The sequence below is a fragment of the Triticum urartu genome, chromosome 3A (assembly GCF_056163025.1).
Source record: "Triticum urartu cultivar PI428250 chromosome 3A, HENAU_Tu73, whole genome shotgun sequence".
In the NCBI taxonomy this organism is placed as follows: Eukaryota; Viridiplantae; Streptophyta; class Magnoliopsida; order Poales; family Poaceae; genus Triticum; species Triticum urartu.
In genome coordinates, this window is record NC_141875.1 from 580961709 (window position 1) to 580981865 (window position 20157).

General features: G+C 42.6%; 1 protein-coding gene across 1 annotated transcript; it reads left to right on the top strand.

Annotated features, from left to right (window-relative positions):
• Positions 1-3541: 3541 nt before the first annotated feature.
• Positions 3542-8375, top strand: LOC125545203 (uncharacterized). Its single transcript, XM_048709086.2, has 8 exons — positions 3542-4064; positions 4438-5049; positions 5498-5804; positions 5888-6167; positions 6429-6536; positions 6818-7096; positions 7535-7678; positions 7816-8375. Exons 1-8 carry the CDS (start codon positions 3806-3808, stop codon positions 7987-7989), a joined length of 2163 nt encoding a protein of 720 aa, XP_048565043.1. The 5' UTR covers positions 3542-3805; the 3' UTR covers positions 7990-8375.
• The last annotated feature ends 11782 nt before the right edge of the window (positions 8376-20157 follow it).

Below are 20157 nucleotides of genomic sequence, written 5' to 3' on the forward strand. Positions count from 1 at the left end.
GGAATCAAAATATGAATTTTTGGTATAAATATTTTAAAAGAGGTATACATTGTGAGGTTTATTGACTGGCTGCTGAAATAAGACAAGGTAGAAAGATCCGAGAGCGCAGTTACATAGACTTATGTAACAAGAAGAATTTAAATGGGAACAAAAGGCTAAAGCACCATGTTGTGTTTATTCAGTAGTTGCTTATGGTTGAATAGATGTATCTTGTTATCAACATTTGCATCACGTAATCAAATATACATGGTGTATTGCATTTGCCTTTGTACCGTGTAAAAAAATATACATGGTGTATTAAGACTTGCTAATTAAAATTATTTTTCAATGTTTATACCTTTATAATAATTTTCATGATATGCGATATATATCGATGAATGTATTTATGTTACCGTGTTATATTTGTTAGGTCCCTTATATCTCATTTGCACTAGGCTGTCCATAATGCTAGGGTCGGCCTTGTGTTCATAGCACAATAGAATCCACTACCCGTGTTCATATGGCCGTGTAAAATGTGTCAACAAATAAACGAAGCATGGTTCCATCACTATCTGTTCTAATATGTCAAATAGTCAAATAGAACCAACCGATGGATCTTAGCACAAGAAACCAACAAACAGTAGAACCCCAAGACAAGAACACTAGAGTGAATAAAATAGAGATGAACCCAAACACAACAACAACCCACACAAATCCCCCCGTAACGTGTTGCGGCTCCCAACTATTCTTCCTTAAGACTCAACAATTTTGTCCTCAGCTCCAGCAGTGTCAGTTCTCCATGTGACTAGCTTCTAAAGAAATTCCATCACCTAAGTACAAGTCAAAGTATGAGCGACCCTATAATGAAAACAACCAGCAAGATTACATATGTGTAAGCATGATACAAAATACATTACCTCAAAAGGGTCTTTCATCGAGTAAGTGGCTTCAGTGGGCTTGGGCACCGCCCGGACCGTCTTGATGAGAATGCCAAATCCATAGCCCTTCTCATGGAGCATCTGATTGTAGGAGAAGTTGTTATTATTAACCCTTCTCATGGAGCTTTGCATATTGATATGCGGAAGCAGGTACCGAAATAGATGATCCATCACATCCCCTTTGTCAAACTTCACCTTTGGACGAACCTCTCAGACCTGTAGAATTACACATACAATAAACCTATAAAAAGGGCCTTAAAGGTGCGGCGGCCTAGGGCCCATCTTAAATAAGGGCCCACTACATTTTCATACGTAAATAAATTACAAAAATATATGTTTTGCAAAATATAGCGCCAACACTGTGGGATGGAGAGGGGGCAGTTGCCCCCCTCCCCCCACCCGCACTTCACCATGTTGTATTTATTAAATAATTGTCTAAAGTTGAGTATATGTATCTGTTTTTTGCATTGAGTATGGCCGTGTAAAATGTGTCAGCGAATAAATGAAGCATGGTCCCATCACTATATGTTCCAATGTCAAATAACACGAACCGGCAGATCTTGACACAAGAAAACAATCAACAGTAGAACCCTAAGACAAGAACATTGGAGTGAGTAAAACAGAGATAAACCCGAACACAACAACAACATACACAAATCCCCCGGTGACGTGTTGTGGCTGCCAACTATTCTTCCTCAAGACTCAACAATTTTGTCCTCATCTCCAGTGGTGTCACCTCTCCATGTGACTAGCTTCTAAAGAAATTCCATCACCTAAGTACAAGTCAAAGTATGAGCGACCCTCTAATGAAAACAACCAACAAGATTACATATGTGCAAGCATGAGACAAGATTACATTACCTTGAAAGGATCTTTAATCGAGTAAGTGGCTTCAGTGCGCTTGGGCACCGTCCAGGCGGTCTTGATGAGAATGCCAAATCCATAGCCCTTTTCACGGAGCATCTGATTGTAGGAGAAATTGTTGTTATTAAATCTTCTCATGGAGCTTTCCATGCTGAGATGCGGAAGCAGATACCGAAATAGATGATCCATCGCATCCCCTTTGTCAAACTCCACCTTTGGACAAACCTCTCAAACCTATATAATTACACATACAACAAACCTGTAAAAAGGGCCTTAAAGGTTAAAGGTGCGGTGGCTTAGGGACCATCTTAAATAAGGGCCCACTACATTTGCGTACCTAAATAAAATACAAATATATATATATATATATATATATATATATATTGCCAAATACAACGTCAGCGCTATAGGATGGAGAGGGGGCAGTTGCCCCCCCCCCCCCCCCCCCCCCCGCACTTCATCATGTTGTATTTATTCAATAATTGTTTAAAGTTGAGTAGATGTATCTTTTTATCATCATTTGCATCATGTAATCAAATATACCTGGTATACTAAGACCTTGTTTTCTAATTTAAAATATTTTTCAATGTTTATAATTTTATTATGATGTTCATGATATGCGATATATATTAGTGAAAGTAATGCTAGGGTCAACCTAGATAAGTAGTTATAACTCACTACCTATTTTCCCTAGCCATACAACCATGCCACATCAGCAAGCCATGCATGCAAGTTATACTACTTTGTATTTTTGTGCTCCCTTCGTTTCTTTTTAGTCTGCATATAAAATTTGGTCAAAGTCAATTTTTGTAAAGTTTGACTAACTTTATAAGAAAAATATCAACAATCAAAGTATGAAATCGATATTATTAGATGCATCATGAAATGAATTTTCATAGCATATAGCTTTAGTATTGTAGATGTTAAACTTTTGATATAAATTTGGTCAAATTTTGCATAGTTTGACTCCAAACAAATCTTATACGCGGAGTAAAAAGAAACGAAGAGATTATATCCATGCAACGCTGCCATACCACATTATTTGGTTGCACTAAGTTTTGTGCTTGGACACAGTCTACGTATTTGACGCTTGAAGCATACATATATGGTTCATCTTTCATTGTTTTATATAAATGACACTGTTTTAGCTGCAATCTAATTTTCTCTCTCCTTCATGCATGCTTTTGTTATATGCTTCAATTTTTTAACGTTCCTAAAGTGTATATCAAGAAGTACTCTTATGTTTTATTTCCAGTAATTATAATTTTTACATATCACCTAATAGCGGGACGAGGCATTTCAACTCTCGGGTGCATCTGCACCCGTGGGTGAATAGCAAATTCAAAGTAACAGGGGAAAAATTCAAAAAATATGATATGTTTTTCGATTTCTTATGCTATGTTTTTGAAGTTACTATTCACCAGGTGCAGATGAGCCTGGACTCGGAATTGAATATTCATCGATAAAGCATTTATTTTAACAAGATTACCGCGGCAAATGCGTAGAGTATTATCTCTGTTTGTCCCATGATAAAATAAGATCTATACACTAATATAATCTTATATTATGGGACGGAGGAGAGAGTAGTTTATCCAAACAACTTCAGACTTTATTAATAAACTTAAACTATAAAGAAACACCTCATACTTTTAGTCAGTTGCTCGGGGAGAACCCAAATTGGGTGAGCATTTGTGCAAAACCACTCCACCAGAGGGGCTGAAAGGCAATTAAGGCAGCCATTTATGCTTACGCACACGCGACCCTGGTGATCCTATGCGGCCTCGTGCTCTCCCCTCCCCTCTCTTTCCTCTGACTTCTTCGCCCCCTCCTTCTCCAGTCCTCGCCTCCTCCTCCTCGTCCTCTCCTCCCCCGCACTGACCCGACCCGACCTGACTGACTCGCTCGCTTCGCTTCCAAGCTCCAATGGCGACGCAACTGCTTACCTCACGCCGCGCGCCACGCGCCTGAGCACCAACCGGCCGTCATCGCCCCCGGCCGCCCCGCGCGCCCCGGACGAAGAACACATGGCCGCGCCGGGCCTGGACGAGGTCATGGCCTTCCTCACCGACCACGGCTTCGCCAGCACCGCCTCCGCGCTCCGGGACGACGTGCTGGGCCGCGCCGCCGACGGGGAGCCCGGGCCCGCCGCCGCATTAGATCCCCAGCTCCCGCCCCTCCGTATGTCGGCCTCGGGCGCCGGCCTGCCGCCGCCTGCCAGCCCCGGCTCCAGCTCCGGCTCGGCGTCCTCCTCCGCCTTCGTCAGCATGCGCTCATCGCCCTCAGGTAGTCACGCCGTAAGTCCTTTTTCCGTTTCCGTTAAACCCCTCCTCCTCCAGGCCCCTCTCTGTTTCCGTCGCTGGCGCGCTTTGCACCGCGAAATCTCGATCCGTGCGCCGATATTTCGGTGGCTTTGAGAACAATTCCAAGCCTCTGGTTCGACCCAATATGTTTCTTCTTGGAAGATTTTCATACTTACTGTCAAAGAATTGAAATTGATCCTGGGGGACTGGTTAAACCCCTCCCTCGGTTCGGCCCATCACCGACGCCTGCCACAAAATTCTATCTCCCCGCCTAGTCCAGTGCTCTGTTCTCCTAATTCTAGGAAATTTTATCATAATTCTGACCCAGAATTTGATGTTTCTGTTTCTTGGATCAGGCCTGCTGAACCCTTATGGCGTGTGGTCGTCGCAGCACTCGCTGTCAGACGCGTCGTCATCTGAGATGGAGTTCGGCACAGCACGCCAGTACGACACCACCGACCTCTTCTTCCAGGAAGGCTGGCTCTACGACGACCACATCTTCCATACCAAGCCGGGCGACAGAGACAAGGAGGAGGACAAGTTTGTTCTCGGCGCTCAGGGCGGCCCAGGACCGGCAGAAACGTTCGTGTTTGGCCCTGGCGACTACTGCCGCCATGAACACGCCGGCAATGACGGCTGTGAGGGGTGCGCCGAGGTGTACACCTGCTCGTCACCGCTCTGCGGTTGCTGTGCCAGGGGACTAAAGAATTTTCAGGAGCTCGAGGTGCTCAGGAATTCTAGCTCTGCCGTGTATGGGAGGTACAAGATCATGGATGACCAGACGGAGATACTGGATGAGTGTGGCCCGGATGTGTTTCAGATGAAACAGAGTGGGGATGCTGTGCTTGAGTGTGATTTGCCGACAAATTCTGTGCAAGTAGACGACCATATGGAGCTGAATGTTGTGGAGAAGGAGCTTCAAATGCTCAGTTCATTTGATACTTATGATGATGCTGAAATTGCTGCAAGTAAGTATCAGTACTCCATTTGTTGCAAATTCTATGGTACTACTAGTATAATGTAAAGTTTCTCCTCTTAAATCACTTATTCGAATGAAGACAGTTTGAAATTGTTTACTGGATTTAATGTAGAGGGGGAGTGGGAATAAATTACAATATCTAAAAGGTTGGGTACTGTAGAGATTTCCAGGTTGAATTGTAAATACCTGAATCTCTGCTGCCATTTTGCAAATATGCAAGGCAGGGAAAATGTTATACTAGCCAGTGACGGCCATTTTCAGTAACATTTTCAGAGCTGCAAATAATCAAGGAGCAAATTTTGTTGCTGTCCAATGCTTATAAGCACTAACGCATGGGTCATGTAGTGCCTGTTATCCACTTTACTGTCTAAAGGTTTTCCTTTGCTTGCTTGCTGTTTGTTTCGGTTCTAATTTCAAATGTTTACCGTCTTGCATAGGTCCAGTACAGGTGCGCCATGTCACTGATAATGTAGAGTTGGATTATAACAATGAAAACAATCTGAAAAGCAGCAGTGATAAAGAATATCTGAAAGAGAGTTATAGCTTGCATCCTTTCCCTGAGACTGATGATTATGATGACACCTACGAGTTTGAAGATGTTGGGCCATTGAATACAGATGTTCGGAAATCTGCTACACTTATAGCTGAGAAAGAAGATCCAGAGTCAAACATTGATCAGGCCGTCTCTAATTTCCATCAGGAATACGAGGTATTTGAATTGAGAATTGTCCACCGCAAGAACAGGTTCACATCAAATCTTTTTTTTCTTTCTTTAGTTGTTGTTCTAGAAATAATACATATGCTTATATGGTATGCATCCATTGCAGAACTGGCTTTGAAGCAAATAAAGATTTTCCCATTGTCTTGAATTCAGTCATAGCAGGAAGATATTATGTTACTGAATATCTTGGCTCGGCTGCATTCAGCAAGGTTGTCCAAGCACATGATCTTCAGACAGGAATAGATATTTGCCTAAAAATAATAAAAAATGATAAGGATTTCTTCGATCAGAGTTTGGATGAGATAAAACTGCTGAAGTTTGTGAATAAATACGATCCATCAGATGAGCATCATGTACTGCGGCTCTATGACTACTTCTATCATCAGGTATACTCACTTGAGGGAGGGGCAGTTGGCTAAGATACCCATTTTCTGTCAACTCCATACTGCAAACTAGTACTTGATTGTTTGGAATATAAGAAGATATTTAAGGGACTTGGTCCTTATGAATATCTCAAAAGATGTACTGTAGCAACATACTTCATTTGCTTGCAGGCATGCGTTTGATTGTCGAGCCTAGTAAACATTTTTCCTTTCGCATTCTACCTTGCATAAAGCTGATTGCTGACAGTAAACAAATATTGGCAGGAACATCTTTTCATTGTCACTGAATTACTGCGAGCAAATCTGTATGAGTTTCAGAAATATAACCAGGATTCTGGTGGTGACTTGTACTTTACATTTCCTAGGATACAGGTATGTTGAATTGACATTTACCAGATATTCTGTATTACTGTGACATTCTCTGAGAATCCCTTAGTGCAATAATTATGCATGCACATAAGAACATGCCACCTGTACGCCGCACCTTATTTGTTGGCATATTGTGCTTAAACTTAGAATTAAAATATGTACTCCAAACTTATTGTTTTCGTAAAAAGATAAAGTTGTTTATATGATTAACAGATTGAGCACAGTTATAATTCACTCATGAAAGTTAGGAGTTCTGGTGAAACAAAATTGTCCCTTTCTTTCAGGCAATTGCTCGCCAATGCTTAGAAGCTTTGGTATATTTGCACCATTTAAGGATCATTCATTGTGACCTAAAGCCAGAGAATATCCTTATCAAGAGCTACAGCAGGTGTGAAATTAAGGTCATCGATCTTGGAAGTAGTTGCTTCTTGACAGACAGCTTATGCCTGTATGTCCAGTCACGTTCTTATCGAGCTCCCGAGGTCATTCTGGGCCTGCCATATGATCAGAGGATTGACATTTGGTCTCTTGGTTGCATCCTTGCTGAACTGTACACTGGTGAAGTAAGTAGTTCTTTTGCTGAGTTGATAATTTGAATTTTGTACATAGATTAAGATCTTACTATGATAATAAGCACATAATGGTCGATGGTTGGTCATATCAGTAGATTGATCTTATGGAGATTGCAATACATGGACTTCATAGTATACTAGCATGTCCATATTCTTTATTTTTCAAATATATGTAGATCTGTGGTCCTCCAAAAGCAGAGTGAGTAAAATAGAGCTTGAAAATCTATGGAAATATATAGCTCCAACCAGAGATGTATATGGTAGGTGTTTTTGTTTCTGTCTTGGAGGACGTGGATAGTCTTTTTATCTTATATAACCTCAACTCACACAAACACAAAGCACAATGGTGTGCTTCTAGTTGTTTTACCATTTAAAAGCAGCAAATCATCTGCTCATAAAACTCATAATGTTGACTCTTGCACATGACAGGTACTATTTCCTAATGAGCCAGTGTCCATGATGCTTGCCCGAATGATCGGGATAATTGGTCCAATAGACATGGAAATGTTAGAGTTGGGACAGGAAACACATAAATATTTCACCGATGATTATGGCCTTTTCACCAAGAATGAGGTACACTTCATTTCATGTTTGCTGTTTCAAGCCCCTATCAGTCAAATGCATTAAAAGTATTCGATAACCACTCGATCTTAATATCGTGGATAGTAAAAACTAAAAAACTTGGACTTACCGTCCTTATCTGTATCCAGGAGACAGGTCAATTAGAGGAGTTAGTCCCAGAGAAGTCTTCTTTGCGACATCACTTGCGATGCCCTGATCCGCAGTTTGTGGATTTTCTATCTTATCTGCTGCAAATAAACCCCAGGAAGAGACCAACAGCCAGCGAAGCGCTCGAGCATCCGTGGCTTTCATCCGAGTACTAATCTGGGGCCAGCCACTCCTTTCTTCTGCTTCAGGGGTGATTTGCTCACGTTATAAGGATGAAGTTTCGGTACTCCTTTTGTGAAGCCTTCTTTTAAAAACTTGTAAAAAAAGAGTGGTTTTCTGAGAGTTCCATGTGGCATGAAACGTTGCTGTTTCCTTGAGGTGTAGAGGGTCTTTGCCCTTTTGGCTGCAGGCTTTGTTGAACTGGCCTGTGGCCCGGTTTCTTGGTTGGTGTCGGTCTTTCAGCGCAATTCTCGGAGTGGAAGCCTTGCTGATTCATGCGTGTATGTAAATATGAGGAAATTTTCCATGTGTGTCTGTACAGCTGAAACTTACACTTGTAATCTATGTGATTCATCAGTGAAAATTTAAGATACAAAAATAATTGTCCAGTGTTTGATAAGGACATCTACAACGCCGTGCATCGAATCGGACACACCAAACATCGGCGGACAATGGTAGTGGAGCCGGCCATCAACCTGGTGCACCACATGTCCGCTCCGGGTCCGGCCTCCTCCACCTCCATTTGATGCATACATAGATCAATAGCAACTCAGTGACAATGTTCATATGCATCATTCAGATGCAGAGGCTGGGGCATACCCCCTTTTTGAAAAAAAAATATGCAATCACAACTAAAAAGCATTGGATCAACAAGTTTTTACATCCAACCGATCTAAAAAGAGTCAAGGAAGGAAAAAGACGTCAATTTTTGCCTCCTAGTTCAGCTTTCCGTGTCAAATTCTTCACTCCTCGTCTGGCTCCTCCGAAGCATCTGAGTAGCGCTCCAATATGCTAGCATGATATGCTTGCACAATGTTCGCCGCATAGAATCCAAGTCCGACATCTTCATGGTCAACATCTTGGCATCAATCTTCTTCTCTTGGAGCTTGATCTTCTTAGCTTGCGCCTCCATGAACTTGTCAAACCTCTTGGTCTTCTTTTCCTCCTTTGCATCATTGTGCTTGATGTATGCCTACTCCTTCTTTGCCATGATGTCCTTGAACCTCTTCGTCATCTTGGCCGCCGTCTCTTTTCGCTTCTCCTTCTCCCCTCGTCCTCCTAGTACTTTCTGCCCCAATTCCTACCTATCCTTTTGGCGGGAGCAAGGACTCCTTTTGTTGGATCACCATATTTATCTACATTGGGCATGATGCGGTTTTGACGGAATTGACGACAACATTAAGCCACTTGAGGCGCACATTCAACTTCAATCAACAATGTATGAAGAGGAAGTGCTTCTTTTTTGTCCTAAACAACAATGTGCATGCACTGACCGACCTAGGAAGAAAAACACATGATCAACAAGTTGCATATCCGGCCAAATGACCAACACACAGAGCATATCCGGCCAAATGACTAACGCACATAGAGCAACAAAAGACATATGAGCTCTTGGACTGTCGCGCTACTTGGCCATCGGATTTGCAATTGTTTGTAAAAGCCGCAATACTTGCTTGTGGCCTCTTGAATGGTCGAGTAGCGTGACAATCCAAGAGCTCATATGTTTTTATCGCCGGATGTGGCACTTTTCAATTTAGCAGATCCCTACCAGGTGAACGTTGGAATGCATGGTTGCACCTGGTCCGTAGGTTGATGGATGTTCACCTATCCGATCAGGCGGATACAATACGCTGGAAGTTAACCATGAATGGAATTTTCTCAGTGAAATCCATGTATTCAGACCTCATTGATTCCGGGCCATTGTTGAGGTATTTGCACATTTGGAAGATTAAAGTTCCGCTTCGAATTAAAATCTTTATGTGGTTCGTCCATAAAAAAGTCATTCTAACCAAAGATAACTTGGTGAAAAAGGAATTGGGTTGGTAACTCCAGGTGCTGTTTTTCTGATCTAAATGAAACGATTAAATACCTCTTTCTCGAATGTCCTCTTGCAAAATTATTATGGCGATCAATTCATATAGCTTTTAACGTTCATCCCCCAAGGAACATAAACATGTTATTTGGAACGTGGCTTAATGGAATGGACATACACATAGCTAAACATATTCGGATTGGAATATGTGCATTATTTTGGGCTATATGGAACACTAGAATGATATGATTTTTAAAGGGACAAAATTCAATAATTACTTGCAGATTATCTACAGAGTTACATCTTGGATCCGTATGTGGTCCTTACTCACTCATGCGGACTTCAGGGAGCCTATGGTTATTTGGTGCAACCGCTGGGAGACGGTAGCACTGAAGGAAATATGCCCTAGAGGCAATAATAAAGTTATTATTTATTTCCTTATATCATGATAAATGTTTATTATTCATGCTAGAATTGTATTAACCGGAAACATAATACATGTGTGAATACATAGACAAACAGAGTGTCACTAGTATGCCTCTAGTAGCTCGTTGATCAAAGATGGTTATGTTTCCTAACCATAGACATGAGTTGTCATTTGATTAACGGGATCACATCATTAGGAGAATGATGTGATTGACTTGACCCATTCCGTTAGCATAGCACTTGATCGTTTAGTTTGTTGCTATTGCTTTCTTCATGACTTATACATGTTCCTATGACTATGATATCATGCAACTCCCGTTTACCGGAGGAACACTTTGTGTGCCACCAAACGTCACAACATAACTGGGTGATTATAAAGGTGCTCTACAGGAGTCTCCGAAGGTCCTTGTTGGGTTGGCGTATTTCGAGATTAGGATTTGTCACTCCGATTGTCGGAGAGGTATCTCTGGGCCCTCTCGGTAATGCACATCACTTAAGCCTTGCAAGCATTGCAACTAATGAGTTAGTTGCAGGATGATGTATTACGGAACGAGTAAAGAGACTTGCCGGTAACGAGATTGAACTAGGTATTGAGATACCGACGATCGAATCTCGGGCAAGTAACATACCGATGACAAAGGGAACAACGTATGTTGTTATGCGGTCTGACCGATAAAGATCTTCGTAGAATATGTAGGAGCCAATATGGGCATCCAGGTCCCGCTATTGGTTATTGACCAGAGAGGTGTCTCGGTCATGTCTACATAGTTCTCGAACCCGTAGGGTCCGCACGCTTAACGTTCGTTGACGATATAGTACTATATGAGTTGTGTATGTTGATGACCGAATGTTGTTCGGAGTCCGAGATGAGATCACGGACATGACGAGGAACTCCGTAATGGTCCGGAGATAAAGTTTGATATATGGGATAGTAGTGTTTGATCTCCGGAAGGGTTCCGGAATTCACCGGAAGGGGTTCTGGATGTTTCCCGAAATGTTTGGGCACGAGAACACTTTATCTGGGCCAAAGGGGAAAGCCCGCGAGGCTTTTGGAAAGTGCAAAAGGAAGTTTTGCGGAGACCAGAGGCTAGACGCCAGGAACCCTGGCGTCTAGGGGGTAGACGCCGGGAACCCTGGCATCTAGCCCTGGAGTCCGAGAAGGACTCTTGCCTTTCGGGTGAAACCGACTTTGAGGAGGCTTTTACTCCAAGTTTCGACCCCAAGGCTCAACATATAAATAGAGGGGTAGGGCTAGCACCAAAGACACATCAAGAAACACCAAGCCGTGTGCCGGCAACCCCGTCCCCTCTAGTTTATCCTCCGTCATAGTTTTCGTAGTGCTTAGGCCAAGCCCTGCGGAGATTGTTCTTCACCAACACCGTCACCACGCCGTCGTGCTGCCGGAACTCATCTACTACTTCGCCCCTCTTACTGGATCGAGAAGGCGAGGACGTCACCGAGCCGAACGTGTGCAGAACTCGGAGGTGCCGTGCTTTCGGTACTTGGATCGGTCGGACGTGAAGACGTACGACTACATCAACCGTGTTGATATAACTCTTCCGCGAACGGTCTACGAGGGTCCCTAGACAACACTTTCCCCTCTCGTTGCTATGCATCACCATGATCTTGCGTGTGCGTAGGAATTTTTTTGAAATTACTATGTTCCCCAACAATGGCATCCGAGCCTAGGTTTTATGCGTTGATGTTATGCACGAGTAGAACACAAGTGAGTTGTGGGCGATATAAGTCATACTGCTTACCAGCATGTCATACTTTGGTTCGGCGGTATTGTTGGATGAAGCGGCCCGGACCGACATTACGCGTACGCTTACGCGAGACTGGTTCTACCGACGTGCTTTGCACACAGGTGGCTGGCGGGTGTCAGTTTCTCCAACTATAGTTGAAAGGAGTGTGGCTACGCCCGGTCCTTGCGAAGGTTAAAACAGCACCAACTTGAGAAACTATCGTTATGGTTTTGATGCGTAGGTAAGAAGGGTTCTTGCTAAGCCCGTAGCAGCCACGTAAAACTTGCAACAACAAAGTAGAGGACGTCTAACTTGTTTTTGCAGGGCATGTTGTGATGTGATATGGTCAAGACATGATACTAAATTTTATTGTATGAGATTATAATGTTTTGTAACCGAGTTATCGGCAACTGGCAGGAGCCATATGGTTGTCGCTTTATTGTATGCAATGCAATCGCGCTGTAATGCTTTACTTTATCACTAAGCGGTAGCGATAGTCGTGGAAGCATAAGATTGGCAAGACGATAACGATGCTACGATGGAGATCAAGGTGTCACGCCGGTGACGATGGTGATCATGACGGTACTTCGGAGATCGAGATCACAAGTACAAGATGATGATGGCCATATCATATCACTTATATTGATTGCATGTGATGTTTATCTTTTATGCATCTTATCTTGCTTTGATTGACGATAGCATTATAAGATGATCCCTCACTAAATTATCAAAGTATAAGTGTTCTCCCTGAGTATGCACCATTGCGAAAGTTCTTCGTGCTGAGACACCACGTGATGATCGGGTGTGATAGGCTCTACGTTCAAATACAACGGGTGCAAAATAGTTGCACACGCGGAATACTCAGGTTAAACTTGACGAGCCGAGCATATAACAGATATGGCCTCGGAACACGGAGACCGAAAGGTCGAGCATGAATCATATAGTAGATATGATCAACATAGTGATGTTCACCATTGAAACTACTCCATCTCACGTGATGATCGGACATGGTTTAGTTGATTTGGATCACGTGATCACTTAGAGGATTAGAGGGATGTCTATCTAAGTGGGAGTTCTTAAGTAATATGATTAATTGAACTTTAATTTATCATGAACTTAGTCCTGGTAGTATTAGCATATCTATGTTGTAGATCAATAGCTCGCGTTTAGCTCCCCTGTTTTATTTTTGATATGTTCCTAGAGAAAACTAAGTTGAAAGATGTTAGTAGCAATGATGCGGATTGGATCCGTGATCTGAGGTTTATCCTCATTGCTGCACAGAAGAATTATGTCTTTGATGCACCGCTAGGTGACAAACCTATTGCAGGAGCAGATGCAGATGTTATGAACATTTGACTAGCTCAATATGATGACTACTTGATAGTTTAGTGCACCATACTTAAACGGCTTAGAATCGGGACTTCAAAGACGTTTTGAACGTCATGGACCATATGAGATGTTTCAGGAGTTGAAGTTAATATTTCAAGCAAATACCCGAGTTGAGAGATATGAAGTTTCCAACAAGTTCTATAGCTAAAAGATGGAGGAGAATAGCTCAAGCAGTGAGCATGTGCTCAGATTGTCTGGGTACTACAATCGCTTGAATCAAGTGGGAGTTAATCTTCCAAACAAAATAGTGATTGACGGAATTCTCTAGTCACCATCACCAAGTTAGTAGAACTTCGTGATGAACTATGATATGCAAGGGATAACGGAAACGATTCCCAAGCTCTTCGTAATGCTGAAATCGACGAAGGTAGAAATCAAGAAAAATATCAAGTGTTGATGGTAGACAAGACCACTAGTTTCAAGAAAAGGGCAAAGGGAAGAAGGGGAACTTCAAGAAGAATGGCAAGCAAGTTGCTGCTCAAGTGAAGAAGCCCAAGTCTTGTCCTAAGCCTGAGACTAAGTACTTCTACTGCAAAGGGACTGGTCACTAGAAGCGGAACTGCCCCAAGTATTTGGCGGATGAGAAGGATGGCAAAGTGAACAAAGGTATATTTGATATACAGATTATTGATGTGTATTTTACTAGTGTTCGTAGCAACCCCTCGGTATTTGATACTGGTTCGGTTGTTAAGAGTAGTAACTCGAAACGGGAGTTGCAGAATGAACATAGACTAGTTAAGGGTGAAGTGACGATGTGTGTTGGAAGTGGTTCCAAGATTGATATGATCATCATCGCACACTCCCTATACTTTTGGGATTAGGTTGAACCTAAATAAGTGTTATTTGGTGTTTGCGTTGAGCATGAATATGATTTGATCATGTTTATTACAATACAGTTATTCATTTAAGTAAGAGAATAAATTGTTGTTCTGTTTATATGAATAAAACCTTATATGGTTACACACCCAATGAAAATGGTTCGTTGGATCTCGATCGTAGTGATACACATATTCATAATATTGAAACCAAAAGATGCAAAGTTAATAATAATGGTGCAATTTATTTGTGGCACTACCGTTTAGGTCATATTGATGTAAAGCGCATGAAGAAAATCCATGCTGATGGGCTTTTGGAATCACTTGATTATGAATCAGTTGATGCTTGCGAACCATGCCTCATGGGCAAGATGACTAAGACTCCGTTCTCCAGAACAATGGAGCGAGCAACAGATTTGTTGGAAATCATACATACTGATGTATGTGGTCTGATGAATATTGAGGCTCGTGGCAGGTATCATTATTTTCTGATCTTCACAGATGATTTGAGCAGATATGAGTATATCTACTTGATGAAACACAAGTCTGAAACATTTGAAAAGTTCAAAGAATTTCAGAGTGAAGTGGAGAATCATCGTAACAAAAATAAAAGTTTCTACGATATGATCGCAGAAGTAAAATATTTGAGTTATGAGTTTGGCCTTTAGTTAAAAACAATGTGAAATAGTTTCACTACTCACGCCACCTGGAACACCACAGCATAATGGTGTGTCCGAACGTCATAACCGTACTTTATTAGATATGGTGCGATCTGTGATGTCTCTTACCGATCTACCACTATCGTTTTGGGGTTATGCATTAGAGACAGCTGCATTCACGTTAAATAGGGCACCATCTAAATCCGTTGAGACGACACCGTATGAACTATGGTTTGGCAAGAAACCTAAGCTGTCGTTTCTTAAAGTTTGAGGTTGCAATGCTTATGTGAAAAAGTTTTAACCTGATAAGCTCTAACCCAAATCGGAGAAGTGCGTCTTCATAGGATACCCAAAAGAAAATGTTGGGTACACCTTCTATCACAGATCCGAAGGCAATATATTCGTTGCTTTGAATGGATCCTTTATAGAAAAGGTGCTTCTCTCGAAAGAAGTGAGTGAGAGGAAAGTAGAACTTGATGAGGTAACTGTACCTGCTCCCTTATTAGAAAGTAGTTCATCACAGAAATTTGTTCCTGTGACTACTACACCGATTAGTGAGGAAGCTAATGATGATGATCATGTAACTTCAGATCAAGTTACTACCGAACCTCGTAGGTAAACCAGAGTGAGATCCGCACCAGAGTGGTACGGTAATCCTGTTCTGGAGGTCATGTTACTTAACCATGACGAGCCTACGAACTATGAGGAAGCGATGATGAGCCCAGATTCTGCGAAATGGCTTGAGGCCATGAAATCTGAGATGAGATCCATGTATGAGAACAAAGTATGGACTTTGATTGACTTGGCAAATGATCGGCGAGCCATTGAGATTAAATGGATCTTCAAGAGGAAGACGAACGCTGATAGTAGTGTTACTATCTACAAAGCTAGAATTGTCGCAAAAAGGTTTTCGACAAGTTCAAGGTGTTGACTACGATGAGAGTTTCTCACTCGTATCTATGCTTAAGTCTGTCCGAATCATGTTAGCAATTGCCGCATTTTATGAAATTTGGCAAATGGATAAACAAAACTGCATTCCTTAATGGATTTATTAAAGAAGAGTTGTATATGATGCAACCAGAAGGTTTTGTCAATCCTAAAGGTACTAACAAAATATGCAAACTCCAGCGATCCATCTATGGACTGGTGCAAGCATCTCGGAGTTGGAATATACGCTTTGATATCAAAGCATATAGTTTTATACAGACTTGCGGTGAAGCCTGTATTTACAAGAAAGTGAGTGGGAGCACTACAGCATTTCTGATAAGTATATGTGAAAGACATATTGTTGATCGGAGATAATGTAGAATTATTCTGCAAAGCATAAAGGAATGTTTGAAAGGAGTTCTTTCAAAGAAAGACCTCGGTGAAGCTGCTTACATATTGATCATCAAGATCTATAGAGATAGATCAATACGCTTGATAAGTTTTTTTCAATGAGTACATACCTTGACAAGATTTTGAAGTAGTTCAAATGGAACAGTCAAAAGGAGTTCTTGCCTGTGTTACAAGGTGTGAAGTTGAGTAAGACTCAAAACCCGACCACGGCAGAAGATAGAGAGAGAATGAAAGTCATTCCCTATGCCTCAGCCATAGGTTCTATAAAGTATGCCATGCTGTGTACCAGACCTATTGTATACCCTGCCCTAAGTTTGGCAAAGGAGTACAATAGTGATCTAGGAGTAGATCACTGGACATTGGTCAAAATTATCCTTAGAGGAATAAGGATATGTTTCTCGATTATGGAGGTGACAAAAGGTTCGTCGTAAAGGGTTATGTCAATGCAAGTTTTGATATTGATCCAGATGACTCTAAGTCTCAATCTGGATACATATTGAAAGTGGGAGCAATTAGCTAGAGTAGCTCCATGCAGAGCATTGTTGACGTAGAAATTTGCAAAATACTTACGGATCTGAATATGGCAGACCCATTGACTAAACTTCTCTCACAAGCAAAACATGATCACACCTCAGTACTCTTTGGGTGTTAATCACATAGCGATGTGAACTAGATTATTGACTCTAGTAAACCCTTTGGGTGTTGGTCACATGTCGATGTGAACTATGGGTGTTAATCACATGGTGATGTGAACTATTGATGTTAAATCACATGGCGATGTGAACTAGATTATTGACTCTAGTGCAAGTGGGAGACTGAAGGAAATATGCCCTAGAGGCAATAATAAAGTTATTATTTATTTCCTTATATCATGATAAATGTTTATTATTCATGCTAGAATTGTATTAACCGGAAACATAATACATGTGTGAATACATAGACAAACAGAGTGTCACTAGTATGCCTCTAGTAGCTCGTTGATCAAAGATGGTTATGTTTCCTAACCATAGACATGAGTTGTCATTTGATTAACGGGATCACATCATTAGGAGAATGATGTGATTGACTTGACCCATTCCGTTAGCATAGCACTTGATCGTTTAGTTTGTTGCTATTGCTTTCTTCATGACTTATACATGTTCCTATGACTATGAGATCATGCAACTCCCGTTTACCGGAGGAACACTTTGTGTGCCACCAAACGTCACAACATAACTGGGTGATTATAAAGGTGCTCTACAGGCGTCTCCGAAGGTCCTTGTTGGGTTGGCGTATTTCGAGATTAGGATTTGTCACTCCGATTGTCGGAGAGGTATCTCTGGGCCCTCTCGGTAATGCACATCACTTAAGCCTTGCAAGCATTGCAACTAATGAGTTAGTTGCAGGATGATGTATTACGGAACGAGTAAAGAGACTTGCCGGTAACGAGATTGAACTAGGTATTGAGATACCGACGATCGAATCTCGGGCAAGTAACATACCGATGACAAAGGGAACAACGTATGTTGTTATGCGGTCTGACCGATAAAGATCTTCGTAGAATATGTAGGAGCCAATATGGGCATCCAGGTCCCGCTATTGGTTATTGACCAGAGAGGTGTCTCGGTCATGTCTACATAGTTCTCGAACCCGTAGGGTCCGCACGCTTAACGTTCGTTGACGATATAGTACTATATGAGTTGTGTATGTTGATGACCGAATGTTGTTCGGAGTCCGAGATGAGATCACGGACATGACGAGGAACTCCGTAATGGTCCGGAGATAAAGTTTGATATATGGGATAGTAGTGTTTGATCTCCGGAAGGGTTCCGGAATTCACCGGAAGGGGTTCTGGATGTTTCCCGAAATGTTTGGGCACGAGAACACTTTATCTGGGCCAAAGGGGAAAGCCCGCGAGGCTTTTGGAAAGTGCAAAAGGAAGTTTTGCGGAGACCAGAGGCTAGACGCCAGGAACCCTGGCGTCTAGGGGGTAGACGCCGGGAACCCTGGCATCTAGCCCTAGAGTCCGAGAAGGACTCTTGCCTTTCGGGTGAAACCGACTTTGAGGAGGCTTTTACTCCAAGTTTCGACCCCAAGGCTCAACATATAAATAGAGGGGTAGGGCTAGCACCAAAGACACATCAAGAAACACCAAGCCATGTGCCGGCAACCCCGTCCCCTCTAGTTTATCCTCCGTCATAGTTTTCGTAGTGCTTAGGCCAAGCCCTGCGGAGATTGTTCTTCACCAACACCGTCACCACGCCGTCGTGCTGCCGGAACTCATCTACTACTTCGCCCCTCTTACTGGATCGAGAAGGCGAGGACGTCACCGAGCCGAACGTGTGCAGAACTCGGAGGTGCCGTGCTTTCGGTACTTGGATCGGTCGGACGTGAAGACGTATGACTACATCAACCGTGTTGATATAACGCTTCCGCGAACGGTCTACGAGGGTCCCTAGACAACACTTTCCCCTATCGTTGCTATGCATCACCATGATCTTGCGTGTGCGTAGGAATTTTTTTGAAATTACTACGTTCCCCAACAATGGCATCCGAGCCTAGGTTTTATGCGTTGATGTTATGCACGAGTAGAACACAAGTGAGTTGTGGGCGATATAAGTCATACTGCTTACCAGCATGTCATACTTTGGTTCGGCGGTATTGTTGGATGAAGCGGCCCGGACCGACATTACGCGTACGCTTACGCGAGACTGGTTCTACCGACGTGCTTTGCACACAGGTAGCTGGCGGGTGTCAGTTTCTCCAACTATAGTTGAACCGAGTGTGGCTACGCCCGGTCCTTGCGAAGGTTAAAACAGCACCAACTTGACAAACTATCATTGTGGTTTTGATGCGTAGGTAAGAAGGGTTCTTGCTAAGCCCGTAGCAGCCACGTAAAACTTGCAACAACAAAGTAGAGGACGTCTAACTTGTTTTTGTAGGGCATGTTGTGATGTGATATGGTCAAGAGACGATACTAAATTTTATTGTATGAGATGATCATGTTTTGTAACCGAGTTATCGGCAACTGGCAGGAGCCATATGGTTGTCGCTTTATTGTATGCAATGCAATCACGCTGTAATGCTTTACTTTATCACTAAGCGGTAGCGATAGTCGTGAATTTTTTTTGAAATTACTACGTTCCCCAACAAGCACGGGCTATCTTCAGCCGATTTGGGTGACCAGCTAATAATAGGCTAGGTGTGTAGGCATCGTAGCTTGTTTTTTATCGCCGGATGTGGCACTTTTCAGTTCTATGTCGCCGGATGTGACACTTTTCAGTTTTATTTTCTTTCGATAATGCTCAGTTTATGAGCCTCTTTGAACCTTAAGACTTTGTTACATGTTTATTTAATAATATGGTTGCATGTATCGATTGATGCAGAGGCCGGGGATCATCCTTCTTTTCAAAAAAAAAACCTTGCTTGTGGTCTCTTGAATGGTGTATCATCGATTAGTGAGCGATTTCGAGCTACCCTCATGGATCACTTCTGTGTGATAGGGATCATAGTGCTTTTGCTCATGAAATCAAGCATACACACTTGTCCAAAATGTTCCACCCCCTTTTACTTCCGTGCCATGAGTCGGATCAATTCTTGTGCCCAATCACGCATCAACCAACAATTCATCATCCTTCAAGTTAAAAAATTCTCCCCTCTTCTTCTTTGGACCCGCACCCGACGCCCAAATGTTGTCTGGATCACCGCCCGACTGTTGGGTGTACGTCGGCTAGGTCTACGTGGTGTCCGACATCTGGGCGTTGTTGTGTCTCTGCCTCCGGCTGGGAGTCCTCCACTTGATCGTCTTCATGGCCTGCAATGTCATGGATCATGTTCATCAGTGCCTCTTCGTCATCCACCATCTCGCCCAGTTGAAACATTCCGGCAAACAGAGACCCGACACCGAAGGGCGAGGGAGCCGGCATCCACGAATGGACAAGTGTCGGCGACTGCGACTGAGGCTTCGTGAAGGTGTAGTCCCCGTTGAGGTCGACTTTGA